At 35.2% G+C, this 17,723-nt stretch overlaps 2 protein-coding genes across 3 annotated transcripts in view; one reads left to right on the forward strand and one right to left on the reverse strand.

Moving 5' to 3' along the window:
- Positions 1 to 2,738: 2,738 nt before the first annotated feature.
- On the reverse strand, positions 2,739 to 5,454 carry LOC125650309 (uncharacterized). 2 transcript variants are annotated; one of them, XM_048878489.2, is made up of 7 exons: positions 5,302 to 5,454; positions 4,798 to 5,088; positions 4,519 to 4,683; positions 3,781 to 3,969; positions 3,508 to 3,694; positions 3,138 to 3,352; positions 2,739 to 3,040 (listed from the first exon to the last, which is right to left on the reverse strand). In XM_048878489.2, the coding sequence occupies exons 1-7, from the start codon at positions 5,345 to 5,347 to the stop codon at positions 2,889 to 2,891; spliced, it is 1,245 nt and encodes a 414-aa protein (XP_048734446.2). In that variant the 5' UTR covers positions 5,348 to 5,454; the 3' UTR covers positions 2,739 to 2,888. The 2 variants fall into 2 exon arrangements, with proteins under 2 accessions (XP_048734446.2, XP_048734452.2); XM_048878495.2 differs by having other exon boundaries at positions 3,508 to 3,685; positions 5,302 to 5,432.
- Positions 5,455 to 13,824: 8,370 nt separating this feature from the next.
- The window catches only part of LOC125650257 (ecdysteroid-phosphate phosphatase-like), a 43,769-nt gene continuing 39,870 nt past the window's right edge, over positions 13,825 to 17,723 (forward strand). The window contains exons 1-2 of the mRNA XM_048878387.2: positions 13,825 to 14,326; positions 17,084 to 17,137. Coding sequence (XP_048734344.1) covers positions 14,214 to 14,326; positions 17,084 to 17,137 — 167 coding nt within the window. The 5' untranslated portion in view covers positions 13,825 to 14,213. The remainder of the gene's footprint in view (positions 14,327 to 17,083; positions 17,138 to 17,723) is intronic.

Here is a 17,723-nt window from a genome sequence, read left to right on the forward strand (position 1 = left end):
TTTCGAACCCGCGCCGACAGAAGTGAGAGGCCGTTATTTTGTAATGCAAGTAAAAAATATATTGGGTGACACCCCCCCCCCCCAAATTTAACCCCAGCTTGAAAGTTCTGATATAATAGTAGAAGACACACACCACCACCAATTAAGAAAATGAAGATATTATGAGGCACTCATAGTAGAGGACTCTAACCACCCCATCCTACCCCCAACGATGGAAGAAAATGAAGTGTAGGGGGAAATTATTGAGACAGTCAAAGTAAAAGACTCTTTTAACCCTTCACCCCCACATGACTTTGAACATCGGATAAAACATCTTGGTTTGTTTGGGTTTTTTGTTTTATTTTATTGCTGTTTTCATTCATCTTTTTTAATTATTATTTTGAATGGCAAGAAATTTTTAAGAATCCAATTTTCCATTTTTTTTCTTCCTGTTGTACCCCCCCCCCCCCCCCCCCCACATGAAAAATGACGATACATGTCTGGTTATTACATGTACATTTTGCTTTTCAACAGATGCATGCATACTAATTGTATGGTGTAGAATTGCACCCTTTACCAAGTTTTCCTTCATTTACACAGTGTAAGGAATGGTAAACCAAAATCACAAAACAAAATGCATAAAGGCCAAGATAGTTTTAAGCGTAGGAACTTCATTCACGAATACATAAATACATGTATTAAAAAAAAAATCGCATGCATGCATTGCAGGACTATAGCATATGTGTGTTTTAACGTTTCTGTAACATGCCATAAGGATTATTTTCATTTCGTAGATCTGGCGCAATGGATATATTCTGAAAATAGACATACCGCTGTACGTCTAAATTTCAAATTCAAATGTATTCGATAAGATGTTAGTATTCATAAATCAGTAAAATTCGTGTTGAGGTTTTATTTGATATGATACAGTGTCAATCTACTGTAATGCATTAGTAGGATATGCAAAAGGCAAGAGCATAAACATTTTCTAGTATCGATATCTATATGACCACGAAAAAACACTATATAATTTATATCCGGATTCATATGCCGATTTAGATATCAATAAAAACAAAGCTGCATAGTTTGGGGGGTTGGGTTCTAATGAGTCTGATGAAATTAAAAGAAGGAACCCCACATTTGCATTGAAACTAGATGTACTTCAAAATGAATTCATTTCTGCTCTGACTGAAAGCATGATTCTAAATTCGGGAACGAATCTTGCATACAAAATAATTAATAGGGGAACACATAAATTCGAGCTCCTTTGGGATTTAATGAAAAGCAGATATGCACCTTTCTTTCAACACGAATTGATATGTTGTTTCAGGCACGTACACAGGGGGTTGGGGTGGGCAGGGAGGCTGGGCTGGTCTGCTCTCCCCACTTTTTTGACAATTTACTTTTTTCCGTTATTCTAACATACAAAGTCAGTATTTTCTACATGCACAGTTTAAACTGATATTTTTTTTCCATTTGTAATGAATTCAATTATAAACATCAACTCCTGTAAGTTTTTAATATATTGTCAATAACAAATTTTTAAATAGCTGGAATGTTTTAATGCTTGTAAGCTTACCATTATATCAGTGATCAATTTTCTTTCCTTCTGTGAAATACTCTCTCTCTCTCTCTCTCTCTCTCTCTCTCTCTCTCTCTCTCTCATGGAATGACAACGTGTTGTAAAGTTCTAACGAGATACAAATGGAGTTTATCATTTTGTTTCGTGGATTTATCAGAATAAAGAGAATCTAATATTTTCGGTAAGTGCACATCTCCGATACCTGTTGAATAGACGTCCGTATTTGATACGGTTTTTTGTTTTTTTTGGCGAATACGCCATGTGCATTACATATAATGCATATGGCATGGACCTGTATTTTGCAAGAATTGATATAAATAATATATTTTATGCTCTTTGCTTATTCCATTTTATCAGTATGTAATTGGCAAATGATTTCTCCGCATTTATTTCATAAGAAACTGCAAATACTTGCATGCACTTGCAAGTATACAAGAAAAGTTTGGGTTTTTTTGCATTTTTTTTTTTTTGGCATTTTTTCCCTAAATTATCTAAACTTTCGGAATGTTGCATTGGTATACAATAAATATTTTGTAATTTTGAGCAAAGCATAATGTTTTAAAATGTGATTTTATTTGTTTCGCATTCCCTATATATTACTATCGGAGATGTGCACTGGTCGAGTCCACCTAGAAAAATCACTCAGGTGTGACAATCACATTTGGGGTATATACGGGTTGAGTAAATTACGCTACCCGAGAGAAATATGGCGGAAAAGATAAGGTGTACGTATTTATTAATTCATGTCAGCTTTAAGGAGGTATAGTATATCACCACAATAGGCGACTTCCCTTTAAAAGAAGTTAAAATTTAAATATCGATGTTTGTTTAATCGAAACGGATTCGTATAATTGTTAAAAAGCAGCACAAGATATCTACATGTATGCTAAGGTTACATATGTATATACGATAGATACATCATAAACCAAAAAAAAAAATCAGTTTTAAATACCGAGGAGAATCGTTAACCCTTTTAAACACTGACGCAAAATTGAGAAATTCTCTTGTATTCTACATATTCTTTACAATGAAAAAGTTTAAAAGATGCGACTACTAGAATACATGGCATAATGTAATGTCATTAGGTATTCACCCATCCTTACAAATTCTAAGAAACCGAGTGGTACTTCAGGCTTATTCGCCTCGAAACTCTTGCCGAGTAACAAGTATACAAATGTTTGGTTTATGGAAATTTTATTTTTCAAAGCATAGAAGTTTTTGAAAGCACTACAAAGGGTCAATGATTTGTTATGAATTGTCATTTTCACACGGTTTGGATATCACAGGTCGATACTCCGTACATGATACGGTCTAGGCGTCTGTGTCATCAACATTCCCCGTTGAATTCGGTGCATCTACCCTTGGAACGTTCGTTATCGGTATTTTTGTTCCCTATTTGTCCCATTTCCATGCTGTTGTGGGTAGTCCCAGTATTGAGGAATTCAAAAATGGATTGCAAATACTGGAGTTGATGCGGTGCTGCAATTGTATGTATAGTCAAAGCTTCATATTTCCTCAATCAAACTAAGCTCAATATATTATGCATAGTAGTATACAGCTTTATTCAAATCCTTACCGAGAAATTGGGACATGAAATTCGTGATGTCGGCCGTATTTCCGCTGGTCACGTGGTTCTCCACTTGTTCGAAGTGCAATATGGCCAATTTGACGTAGTCTTTGTACATTTGTAGGATGGCAGTAATGGCGGGGGTGGCGTCTGTAGTCATGTATGTGGGTAGGACTTTCTTTAGCCAAGCCTCCGTCTCAGCGAATGGTTTGATTTCGGATAACCTGTTTCAAATTTAGGCTATTTTAAGTTACATTTTCAAAAACATTCAACGGAACCGGTACATTCATATAGGAAGTCGGTTTTACCAGTGAATCGGAAATTTAGCAATAGAGAAAAATGTAATATTAAGACGAAAATTGTATACTTTAATCTTTACCTATCTTGAAAACGGCTAACAATTGTTTGGTGGAATTCCCATAGATCATGCACAGTCGGACATTGGAAGACAAAATCAAAGTCCGTCAGAAGTTGATTCAGTTTCTCATGGAACACGACTGGTGTCCATTTATCCTGTTCAGCTTTCCCGATGAACATTTTCATTTTTGCAAGGAATTCTACGATATCTGAAACATTGTAACAATGATAGTAAAACCACGCTTACCTAAACATATCTGTATATAGTATCCAATTAGCAAAGATTTACAAATACCATTAAGTTTGAAATATTCAATGTGCTCCATAATGTCCCCGTAGGCATTTCTATGCGCTGCCACAATTTTCTGGGCGACTTTGTCCACAACGGCAGTATCCGTTATCAAATTCCCCAAAACTTTCCCCACGCTAGTGTTCATTTTCCAGTCATCTTTGGCCATTGCACGTATTTGATCCTTGAAAACATCTGGATAAATCAAATTTATACAATAGTTCTTAAATACGTTTTTGTAACAAAACATAGGATTTAAAGCGAAAGGACAAAAGGCAATGCATCATTCGATGTTTTTTTTTTCACTACGTATTTCATTAAACGCCCGATATAATTCAGGAATTAAAATGAATGTAATAAAATGTTTGCATTAAAACTTTTTCTAATCAGTTGTTGAAAAATAAACATTCAAACTCCAATGTGTAGAGTATGGTTCGTCATTTTATTGTGGACTTAAATTGCAAATTAAAAAAGCAACCATGAAATGCTTACATGTTTGCATCTTGTATTTCTAAGAATTGAACCAAAATTAACTTTTTAATGCGTTTTTTTCGATGAAATTTTGAAAATCAAAATGTCGCAATATTTTTCCTCTTACTGTAGCATGAAAGACATTTACAAAGTACATATAACATTTCTTTCATACGAGTATCACGCACTTATCAAATTACAGCTGCCAAAATTTTAGAGAAAGCATTTCGGTTTAGGTCAGGTCAAATATCAATACACTACAGCTATACTCACAGAAAACTATTTGGTTGATTCTTGTCGTTGCACACTGGAAATGGGCATCCAAGAGCTCTCTGGCAACGTTAAAGAAGGTTTGTTCTTTGGTCATCGTTTGGTCATCGTTGCTATACCATGCATTCAGCATTGCAACAACATTACGTGGTGTTAACTGCATCTCCGCTGAAAATCCAAGGAACGTCAATGAAATGTCGAAATGTAATACACTGTAAATCAACAATTACCTATAATTTGAAAGCATTTCATGCTGACTTGTATTTTGAACATTGCACTTACATGTATACAGTCCTCTTGGGAAACTGCTAAAGTATGGCTTCAGAAGCTTTCCGAACATTTTGTATGTTGGAGAGGAGGGGTCAAGTTCATTATCGAGCCCCCAAGGCACGAGTGGTCTGGTACCAGGGATTGGGAATTCTGACATATACCCGCTCAGTGGCACATCGCTCATAGAATTCTCGGGCCTACTACCGCCAACTACATACCGTCTTAAGCTTGCTGAGAGTCTCTCTAGTTTTCCGACGATGTCGCGTAGTTCGCCCTCCGTACTCACTGGGTTTGATAGGGAACCTGTGTAAAAATAAGATACACAGTTCAAGTAAACACAGAAATCTTCTGCATGTTATTCAAATAGATTAGCAATACGTGCACTCCATTTTGTGTGTGTTCGAATGGTTTACTGGTTATCCCTTACAAGAGCTCGAAAATACTTGCCAATACATTTCGATCTCGATGTTCACCGTGGAAAGGTTAAGACAAAACATTTCCATGAAAAAGTCTTACCGTGCGAAACTACGATCAAAACCACTAGGACTTTCAAGAACTCCATGCTTTGTTTCTGGGATGTGATTCCAATTATACCTGTCGTCTCGAAGTACACGCACTCACCCGCTCTGTCCTTATATACCTACCCGACGTCGTGCTGTTTAGCAATTGGCTGTTAAAATTTGATGACACACGTATTTTGGCTGAAAGTATGGTGTCTGATTTGTGCCATTTTACAATTTGTCGTCTTTTCATTATTTCGAGGCAAAAAAAATGAAAAGACGACAAAACGATAATTAGCGACTTTTCGCCCCGAAATAACGAAAAGTCGACAAAACGAAAAGTCGTAAAGACGACAAAATTCCAAGCGAAAAGACGACAACTTATGTCGCTAATTTGCGGGTTTAATTTTATTGTCGTCTTTTCGCCTCGAAATTACAAAAAGACGACAAATTGTAAAGTGGCACAAATCAGCCACCATATGAAAGGGATTTCAAAGAATTGACTTATTTATTCGTCTGATTCAAGTTTTAATACAGCTCATAGCTTACTACAGATAGTATGAATATAACACTTGCAATAGTTTAGATGACAGTGTATATATATATATATATATATTGTAATAGTATTATATGAAAGGAGGCACGTGGGCCATAACGCTCACACGAATTTCCTTGGATCTGTTGAAAATTTAAAAAGATTTTCCTCTCTTTATTCCCACCAAACATATTGAGGTACTGACTGAACCAGAAGTGAATCTACACAACATAGGAATGCTTCAATATCAAATATCATTAACATAACCTTGTAATACTAGAGGATAAGGTTTTGAAATAGTTTCTCCCCGATATTCATGTATTATGTAAAAGTTGATCCCCGATTTTAACCCCCATCCTAACCTCAGGTTAAAGAAAACAAAAACAGCCTGAATCCACATAACTTGGAATGATTGCATGATTCTGTGATTTATTATGAAATGAGCAGGAATTTAATGCTCTCCGGTTGGTCCAGACGTTCTTTTCTGGTGCGTACATCACCGAGTTCACCTCACTATTAACTTTGGGAGGTTTATCAGGGATTTCCCTCTTCACCAACTATAGATTTGCTGACATTTTATCGACCAATCAGATTGCGCGTTTTAAAGGGGCATGGACACGATTTGAGCTTAAAATTTTCAAATTTTATTTTTCTATTTTTATTGTTTACATTGCTTAACTAAAGTATTCCTAATGGTCAACCAAAATTTGAATAGCAGGTGCTGAGTTACAAGTGAGATACAGCACTCACAATTCTTTGTTATGTAAACAAGGCTCCTGTCATGTTTTGTTTACATTTAAATTGCTTAATAGAAAATAGCATGTTTACAACAAAATGAGAAGTGCCAACACTAGAAACTATTTAAATGTGTTCAGAATTTATTTGTAATTTGAAAAATTCTGCTTTAAATGAAACTTTTGGTGGTATATTCAATTTATGTAGACAAAAAACATGGCACGGGCCCTGTTTACATAACCAAGAATTGTGAGCTCTGTACCCCGCGCATCAATTGAATTAATGAGAGCAATAATAGATTTGATGCGCACATTAATTCAATTATTGCTCTCTTCAATTCAATTGATGAGAACATCAATTTCGTAGAAACTCAATTCTTTTAAAGAGAGCAACAATTCAATTAAAGAGATCATTAATTCAATTGTGGATATGTTGAATTGAAGATATCTTTCATTATATAGTTGCTCTCTCTAAAAGAATTATTGCTTTCTTCAAATGAATTAAATATATCATTAATTCAATTGAAGAGAGCAATAATTGAATTCATGTGCGCATTAAATCAATGATTGTTCTCATCAAATGAATTAATGCACGCATCAATTCAATTATTGCTCTCATCAATTGATTTAATGCGCGCATTATATCAATTATTGCTCTCTTCAATTGAATTGTAGCGCGCATTAATTCAATTGTTGATATCATTAATTCATTTGAAGAGAACATTAATTCAATTAAAGCGAGCATCAATTCAGCTGAAGAATTAATGCTATCATCAATTCAATTAATGCGCGTAATAATTCAGAATTGAAGATATCATTAATTATTTGAAGATATCTTTAATTAAATTGTTGCACGCATCAAATGAATTGATGATATCTTCAAATAATTGAAGATATCTTCAATTATTTGCGTTTATGTTAATTTTGGCGCTCCATAGAGATGGAATCAGGTGCCTAGGAGGAGTAAACATCCCCTGTCGACCGGTCACACCCGCTGAGAGCCCTATATCTCGATCAGATAAACGGAGTTATCCGGCCTAACAATCGGTATGAAACAAGTCAGACAGTATATGATCCAATGGTAGGTTGCATTGGCAAACTATCAAATTATTAAAGATGTGTTTATTTAGTTAAATTCTGGTCTCTATCCTTCAAGTTATGGCCTACATGATATGCCATTTTTATTTTCAATGATTGAAATCCATACTCCATGCAAAACCTACATGTAAGTTTTGCAATTTTATTCACAGCTGAATACTTCATTTGTTATTTTTAATTACATGTTTAAATATTAAAAATTTTCAAAGGTCCAGTATTTTATTGCGAATTGTCTCTAGTATATTCAAATTGGACATGAAAAAAGCATGCATACAATTCAGTTTGTAAGATAGTTTAATTAAATTTTGAAATACTTTATAATATTTTTTGTTCATTGATAAAGAAATATAGCTGTCCTATCAGTATTAAAAATTAAAAAAAAGTTATTGTGAAGATAATATAAATGTGAGTCCTATTGCAATTTGCAGAAGACCCAACTCCCCAATGAATATTGACCGGTCCCTAAAAGTCCAGATTGGTACCCAAAATGGCCGAGTAGTTTGGCTAATACTCTATACTTTCACACCCCCCTTCCTTTCGGAAATCCTGGCTACATGACCATAAACTGAGAAGAATATGTATTTACATTTGCCCTGTTAAGTTAATTTTGAATCACATTTAAGATGTTATCTCAGAATGAATTTCATTGACTTATAAATGAAAGAACAGTGGTCATCTCATAATTTAACTCCCATAAGCAATACAAAATAGAGAGTTGGGCACACACGGACCCCTGGATATACCAGAGGTGGAATCAGGTGCCTAGGAGGAGTAAGCATCCCCTGCCGACCGGTCACACCCGCCGTGAGCCCTATATCTTGATCAGATAAACGGAGTTATCCGTAGTCAAAATCAGTGTGCCAAGAACGGTCTAACAATCGGTATGAAACACGTCAGACAGCATTTGACCCAGTGATAGGTTGTATTGGCAAACTAGATCGTTATAACGACCATAGAATTCGCGAAATGCCGACTTTAAACGAGACTGTTGAAACCCCTGTACCATCATCTTGTTTGTCAGTATCCTGCATCGATTTAAAAACTGACCATACGCAGAACAAGCTCTTGCGTGTCAAATCAGGTGAGAGATATATAAACACGTACAACATGCAGGTGATAATGGAATATTGCTACATAAGTATGGGAAGTTGACGACGAAGCTGAAATCATCCCGTTTGTCATAAAATTGATTTTTTTAGTTTGCCGTTAGTATCTACTTTTAATAAAATATCTAAGTATGAAGCAGAAGTGGACGACTCTGTGGTGTCCTTTATTTCAAGTTCACATGGATATCGAATGAACATATGAAAGTTATTATTGTTAATAGATAAAACGTCGTTGATATATCTAAATGTCTAATTGAAGACCACAGCAAGAGTTTTTTTCTTCTCACCTAATAGTTTTTGAATAAATTCTACTTCATAGGAACATAAAAACAGGTCAGCGAACAAAAAGGAGCCTAATTCGTGCCCATGGGGATTCCAACAGACTGTTGGAAGACCTGATCACCAAAGACCACAAAGATATTGTCAATGAGGAACTCCAGCGTATTTTTTATTTCAACTTCAGAGCACCTGTGCATGGAATCAAAGTGGTGTTTAACAAAGTAATTTTTTGGATGACTGATCACAAGATATTAATATTTGCGTTGTCCATTTAAGTTGAAGCAAATGTCAATGATGTTAAAAAGTCTACTCTTTAATTTATCGTGAGGAGAGGTCGTAGTTGATAATATCAGTATTTCATGAATAAAATGAATTGAAAATTTGACGTATTCTCAGTTTCTGGTCATGCCATGGCATCATAACAGAAACAAATTTAAAAAAAAAACCAACCGCATCAGAATATTTATACAGTTTATTGTGTAAACAGACAAAAATTTCACCAATTAATCATTAAAACAGAAACATTAAAAACACCGCTCAGTTGTTTCATTTTAAATACTGTCTACAATTACCAGAGCTAAGTCTAAAACAGCAACTCCTGCAACATAGTGAATTCATACGATGACTTTGATATTGGAAGTGAAGAAATGGAGGCAGAGTTAGATCTGTAGGACTATATGATGATGATAACCTGTTGTTTCCAAGCAACAACTATTACGGCCATGACTCGGCATGAGTGAGCTGGTTTTGAGGCTCGAAAAATGATGCCCATGTCGGGCAACGCTGCTAGTCTCCATTAAAATCCTAATATGTTCAGGATTTCTCTATATGTAAACATTTGCCAATATCACAAAGACTTTGGATCGTGTCATGTTTACCCAAATGAGATAAGCCAAGACAGTTTTTTAAAAAAAGGCGACCAATAACTCTTTAAAAGGTTTTTTTACAAATTAATTTCAGAATATAAATATTCCATTTTAAACATTTACATCATGTATGTAACATTTAAGTAGCCGTTAAAAATGACCCCTTTACTGATCAAAATTTAACGTTGGTGACTTTTCAACGACCGTTTTTGACCAAAATTTAACGTTCTTCTTCCTTTAAAGTGCAGGGCCTTGTGAAAAACTGGTTAAAAGAGTATTTTCACCTTATGTTTACTAATCTTTGCCAACCAGTCAAGGAATTGGACTCCTGTGACACTAGGAGGTAATGAGTTCCACAGGCGGATCTCAGATAGAAAAAAAAACATCCGTTGAATGTGTCTGTTCTGGCATAAGGGATATACAGTCGATATTGATGGCCACTAATAGCAGCACCAACACTTACAGGGTGGAGGAAAGATGAAGATGGAATGGTTACTAGGGAGTGTAAGGTCTTATACATCAACATGCACTGCATGCTTTTGCTGCTTGTCTGCTTTGTTGAAGTGATTCCCATCCCAGCTGCTGACATCGTCGCAAACCGTGGCCAATATGTACGACCCTCTTACATCTGTTAGGAGAGCTATATGCGGACTCCGGACCGTGGCTTGAGACGATGAGCTGTGGTCTGGTAGTCGGCTAGCATATATCTGGGACAGCATATTGATGTTGCACTGGGTATAGGAATCCCACACAGTACAAGTGTAATAGAGTGAAATTTTACATGTTTTCAAATACTTAGTTTAGGAATTTCATTTGAAATAGATTGCTTTAATTCAATTTATTTACAGAGTCTTGAAATTTGATATGAGAATAGTTTTATCTAATTGAAATAATTACTAACTATGACTTGTGTTTGTCTTGTTATTTCAATACTTATTATATCTTACTGCTTACCATGCAGAACAGGTTTTTCTTTAGAATAATTGTTACTATTTATAGATCACTCTGGTCTGGTCAAATGGTTTTTAGGAAGGAAATATTTTTTTTAAGCAGAACAACAACACACTCTATAAAGTAGGGGGATTGTTTTGTATCTGCACCGACCTTTGCACCTCATGGGAGGGTCATGCATCAATAACTTTTTAAAATTACATCGCCACAATAAAGATACAACCCACAACACCGGAGTTTATGTTATTATTCCACCCGGTTACACACGCATATTCCACTTGAGGTCTGACCATTGATGTGTAGCACGTCTCCTTGGTGTTCCGGGGACAGGATAGAAGATTCCTCCGCAGAAAGGCTGTGAAGGGGATTGCCTTCTTACACACCTGGTCTCTGTGGTGGTTCCAGCTAAGATTGTTGGTAATAGTTAAATTTTAAATTTTGATCGGGGTCAACTTTTAACGTTAAGAAATAACCTGTTGGGTGGTTTTTCAGTGGGATCACAATGTTACACCGACGTGAAGTGTTGCACTTTAAGAATCAACCTCAGAGACAACAAATCTACAATCGGAACATCACTCGGCCTATTCCGGTTTATTCTCCGGAATAGGCCGAGTGATGTTCCGATTGAACAAATCTAGTGTAGCAGGGCCCCTACTGGACAGTCTGTATCGTGGATAGGACTTCATGCATGACTGACTCCCTATTGAAAAACAAATGGAACAATAAACATCAGAAATACATTCTTTGTTCTTTAAAACTCGATCATTGAACTGCTTAGCTCAACGAGTAAAGCGTTGAGGTGAGACTAACGATCCAACTCTTGTTGCCACCTCCCCCCCCCCTCCCCTCCCCCCAAAAAACCTCCGGGGAATGGTGATTCCAAGTTCAGAAGTTACTTTCTATTTTTATTACATACAGTATACTTAAGGTAAATTCTAAAAGTTTCAATTTCAAATTATCATGTAGTATATATTCTCCAGTTTTTGTTTGTAAGAATTTGGTATAATAACCCATACTCAAAAAAAAAACCAAAAAAAAAAACCAAAAAAAAAAAAAAAACCAGTTGAAATAAAATTAATGAAAATACAGTATCTAGATATTTCGAAAATGTCACAAAAGGAAAAAAAGATGTTCTGCCCTACCCCAATATTATGAAAGAAAATGTCACAGACAAGAGAAACTATATAAAGTATTACAACCCCGTGGAGAGCAATAGGCCTATATTCCATTTATTCATTTGTACAACTTTTCCAAGAAGATATTATGCCGGTATTGTAACAAAATTAACACTGATAATGTCGACATAACAATACGATAGCAATTTTTCCTTGGATATCACTGAAACGTCAAACGATTCTCTATTTCTTATGTTTCATCATTTGTCAATCATTGATTAAAAATATTGTTTAGATGTTTTAAAAATCTAAGAACCCGAGTTCACAAAAATATGCATTCGGAAAACCACTAGAATATAGCCTAATTTACGTGAAAACCCATGAGCTTCCAGGGACCCCCTGTCCCTATCAGGGCTCTATCCTGGACCGACTGGGGTTTAGAGCAGCCCCACACTCCACCTTTTAATCTTGCTGTACACGTATTTTACTTTATGCCCATGCTGAGAGTCCCCTTTAGAACGCCATTTACAAAACACGGACAAGTCACGGACGCACGGATATAGAAAAAATAGTACAAATCACGGATTCATTTTGCACGGATAATAAAATTGTCCGTGCATTTTTTAAATTATAGAATCAATTGATTTGTGACTTCGAATATACTTGGAATTGTTTTATGTACATCCCAGGAAATAACTATGTAGCTAGAATATATCAGTCACGGAAATTTTCAGTGCATTGTGACGTCACCGTAATTGTTTCGTCACAAACATTTGTCCGTCCACGTGATTTTGTATGCAATATTTCTTCATTACATTATAATAAACATGTAAAAAACTATTGTATATTTTTTTCATAATACAAGTATTTTATTATTTCATATATATTTTTCAATTTACAGAATTTCCGTAAACTATGGTATCCGTGACTGGAAAAAAATTTGTCCGTGATTTGATAAATAATACAAATTACGGATTCATTTTGCACGGATGATAAAAATTTCCGTGAATTTAAAAGAAATGACGATTGAAATAAAATATTGTTCTTGTATTATGAAAGAAATATAGTCTTCTGTCTGTAATTGAGTTAGAGCGTGTTTGATTACAACAAAACTGGATTCGGTTTTTGAATCTGGTTTTGTAAACCAACTGCTTGTAATCAAACGCTCAAACCGAAACTGGATTTTAGCAAGATGGCTGTCAGTAATGTAGAATGCTATCCATGGCTTGAGTTTTTGTTTGAGGATGAAGGAATTGACCTTTATACGTATTATTCCCAACCTGTTGTAAATTTCTTTCGATAGCCGGACTGATTTGGGTACGGAACGACCTGTGATTTATTTCTTCTTTTTATTGAATGTTAACCCTAGCTAACGTGTAAATTTTTATGCGTTTCCATAACCAGTACACATGTATTTACAGGGAACGTCTAGGCCATGTGCGTCTTGCTTTGGTTTTCCGTCTGTTTGGTAATTATATAGGTAAAACTGTCCCAAAATAGCATTCTGTTGTTGACATTTGCACGTACGCAAACTATCTAACAATCTATAAGGATTAACAAATAACAAAACTTCAATAATGAAATGACAAAACTTATGGAACATTATCGGCCGCCATCTTGAAACCAAAAAATCCAGCCTCAGAGCAGGATTCGCGGTTTCTCGAATCTGGTTCCGGTTTTGCAGAAACAAACGACACGGTTTACGAATCCGGTTTCGGTTTGCTTGTAATCAAACGCGCTCTAAATTTCTCTAGCCTGGTACCCGAGGCCTTCCGATGTTCAAAGAACTTCGTTCTTTGAACATCGGAAGGCCTCGGGTACCAGGCTAACATATTCCCTACCTACATGCACACAAAAAAAAAATTCAATGTATGTTCGAAGTCACAAATCAATAGCATATTCTATGTTCTATGTTTTAAAAAATGCGCGGAAAATTTTATCATCCGTGCAAAATGAATCCGTGATTTGTACTATTTTTATCTATTTCCGTGCATCCGTGACTTGTCCGTGTTTTGTCAACCTCCTCTTTAGAATAACAAAATCTCCCTCTCATTCTTTTTTCTGTAGGAGGTTGAAAGTCACCGCTCCACCTCTGGGTCTAGTACATTGCTTGGGATATTTGAGATGAAATAGGAACCATCTTCGGGAAAATAGCGAAGTTAACTCATCGTGACAAGTACTTCGGAGTTACCTTTCTTTGATTACTCTCTTCTACCTACCCGGAAGTGGTCAGGTCATGAAAATATGGCGTCTGCAAGTTTACCAGCTCGAAGTAATCGAGATGACTCCATTAAAAGAACGAAACGACAGACCGCCCAAGACACATTGGTGTCAATGGGATTTCCTAGAAATCGAGCGTAAGTATTTTCGATCAGTTATGTTTCTGTCTTTCACAAATACACACACCCAACAGGTACGTGAATTCAGAGTGAATCATCAACATGAAAATGAATATAAACACAAATAAGGAAACCCTTGATATTGATATTCTTACATTCAATTAAAAGTATTTGATAATCATCCATTTGTTTAAAGCCCTAATTTATCTTAAACATACTATTCAAGTGTTTATATTGAGACCGAGGGGAACTTGGATCAGAATTTGTATTCACAAGGTCTAATGTTTTTTGTTTTAAGAAGGTGTCCGTTCAGTTATGGATGTCGAAATCACGGGCATACCTAATTGAAGACCAACGGGAAATTGAAGACCTACAGAAATGTGGGTTATATACATAAAAACTGATATGATTTTCTGTTAAGCATGTCTGAAATATCTAATAAATACAAACAATTTTGATAAAAATAAGTTTGAAAGTGTATTTCTAAAGCTCAGTATGGGGAACTAATGACTTAGTGCAAGAACGATAACTCGCGTAAATATATCATATCTTAGGGCTGAAACGATTCACCGAAATATTGATACTGTTCAACATAAACACTCCATTCAATGTTCCATTCATTACTTCGATTTTCAGTTCGATACGTTTATTACAAACGGGTTCAGTAAAATATATTAGGCTCGGTCTGTACTTATTATTTTTACCTGCATGAGGGACAAAATAGTGTCAAATAATGTTCAGACTGTTGTTTGCCTTGAGGTTGACGAAAATAATAATGAAGTTCACTTTATCAGTTTAAACTATTATAGAGGCAAAAGGCATCTTACCGTTTGGCAGTTTGGAAACATTTTGCTTTTAAAATTATGATTTTGAATCATGGTAATGATTTTCAATGTTATTATTGGTTTCTTCTGTAAATTGTATCGTATTGAAAGTATCGAATCTCGGCATAAGTATTGCAATATATATCTTATCATGAAGGGGGGCGTATCGTTTTATCCCTATCATATATACAAATCAGCTGTTCAATTGTTAATCATTACATTTTACTTTTTTTAAAATATACAATTTTGAAACATTTTCCTGATCTTTTAACAAAAGAAATGTAGGTATGACATTTAAGCGAGTTATCGTTCTTGCGCTAGATCGTCTTAGAGAGAAAAATACCGAGCTTTAAAAATACACTTTAAAACTTATTCCTATCAAACCTTTTGTGCATATTAGATATTTGAGAAATGCTGAATCAGAGAATCATATTAGTTTTGATGTATATAGGCCATATTCTTTTAAAGCTGTATGACCCGATGTTCATGTATTATTTTTGTACATAATTACTTTAAAGCAGATTAATTACTTTACAGAGTTACTAACTTTCCCTTTATTACATGCTTGAAAACATCTGCATGTAAAGGAAAACAGTGAGAATATTATTTAGAAAGTAAATATAGTGTGGTACATATATAAATCATCCGGAACACCTCGGGCCTTTCACCCAAAACACGGTGTTTTCGGTGAAAGGCCCGAGGTGTTCCAGATAACGCATAGATTATACAGTGTTAGACGTTTATAAATAGACCCACGTGCATCAGGGGAATCCCAACATGATGTATTAACTCGTACACAGCTGCCTAGTTTTAAGGCTGAAAGAGCGTAAAACAACGAAATACTAAAAGGTATTTGATATTTTTATTTCTATTAACCTTATGGCACGGTACTGTTGTAACAAAAGACACAGCTTTACACAGATAAGACTACCGATGATCTGAAAGTTTGAACTGGTCACGTGACTGTCACCTGAAATGGCAGAGTAAACATCGATTTAAAATCAAATAATTTTGGTTAAAACAGGTGGAATAATGTATGATATGTCATACAGCCTCATACCTACATACGTGCGATAGTTTAATAGCGTTTTTAAGAGATGGAAAAAAAATGTTGTAATTCGGACCATACTTTTGTTGGTCTTCATTGACCTGCAGGTCTTCAATTAGGCAGGCCACAAAATCGCCAACTTGACTGTGGATTTCATGAATCAAAATCATTTATTCTTTATATTTATATGCATATTTAATGATTTTATATTCTTTTATAACTAGGGTAATGTATCCTTTGTAATACATTGCTGGTGTTTAGAATTCTCCATTTGAAGTAATATTCACATCCATGTAGGCATAATTTACAGTCTGGTGTGTTTGTGTGTGTATTTATACAGTGCTGCCTCGATATTTTGCCAACTTTTGTTCAAGACGAATTTGGACAATAAAGCAGGGGTGGCAATATAACGAATTCACCATTATGGACAATTCACTGAGCAGTCAAAAGAAATTCAATACCATAATGTTATTTGGACTTCATTCTGTGTAAACATTTAGATTATCTTGAGTTTAATTCAGCAATTATTAGTAACCTGACCTCTTGAATACCTTGTCCAGACTGTCACACTTCACTGCACCGCTATTGAAGTACAGGTGCGATTACCGATGAATGTTAAGTAATTGGCATTATTATCCAGGGTAAACCCTTTAAAATTTGACCATTTGTTTGTGAAAATTAGTGGCGTATGGTATTATGCGGGGTTGGCATTATAACGGGGGTGTTAACATGGGAGGAAATCTGTTCTTTAGAATTTTCAGGCAATAAGTGGGGGTGGTATTTTAATGGGGGGCAATATATTGAGGGAGCACTGTATATATGTGTGTGTGTGTGTATATATATATTCACTTTTGCTAAGGTTAACATTTATTGTTGAAATAAAAATTATTAAATACTCTGCAGAGAAAAGGCAGTTGCTGCTACTGGAGACCGGGGAATTCAGTTGGCATCAGACTGGTGAGTCATTTATCATAATATCATACAAATAATGTCTGATGAGACCAGGCTGGTGAGTCATTTATCATAATATCATACAATAATGTCTGATGAGACCAGGCTGGTGAGTCATTTATCATAATATCATACAAATAATGTCTGATGAGACCCATTTACACCTGTTCTCCATCAAAGTGCCCATTTCCGTCTGAATGTTGTCGCTAGAGTTTTAGAAAAATATAGGCAAAAATATTTTGAAATTGTATGAATCTTAGATAATAAGGCCCATCGTGTCAGCTTTTACACAAAACATGATGGATGAAAAATGAACCGTTTTGAAATGACATTGAGTCATTGATGAATACACCTAATATATACGGATATAATTGTGCCCCTCAATGACATGTTAAAATTCAATTTTTGGTATTTAAAAATATCTATATTGATATAATTTTTTTAGTTCATGTGTTTTTAACCCAGAAATTTTCTAAGAAATCTGTTTGTTATTGTGTAATAGATGTAAAATACTTCTGAGTTGACTACAGTGCTTGACTACATGCATAACATCAAATTAACAATGCATAGCATGGAAATGAATTATGTTACA

This window comes from Ostrea edulis, chromosome 1, assembly GCF_947568905.1.
Source record: "Ostrea edulis chromosome 1, xbOstEdul1.1, whole genome shotgun sequence".
Taxonomy (NCBI): domain Eukaryota; kingdom Metazoa; phylum Mollusca; class Bivalvia; order Ostreida; family Ostreidae; genus Ostrea; species Ostrea edulis.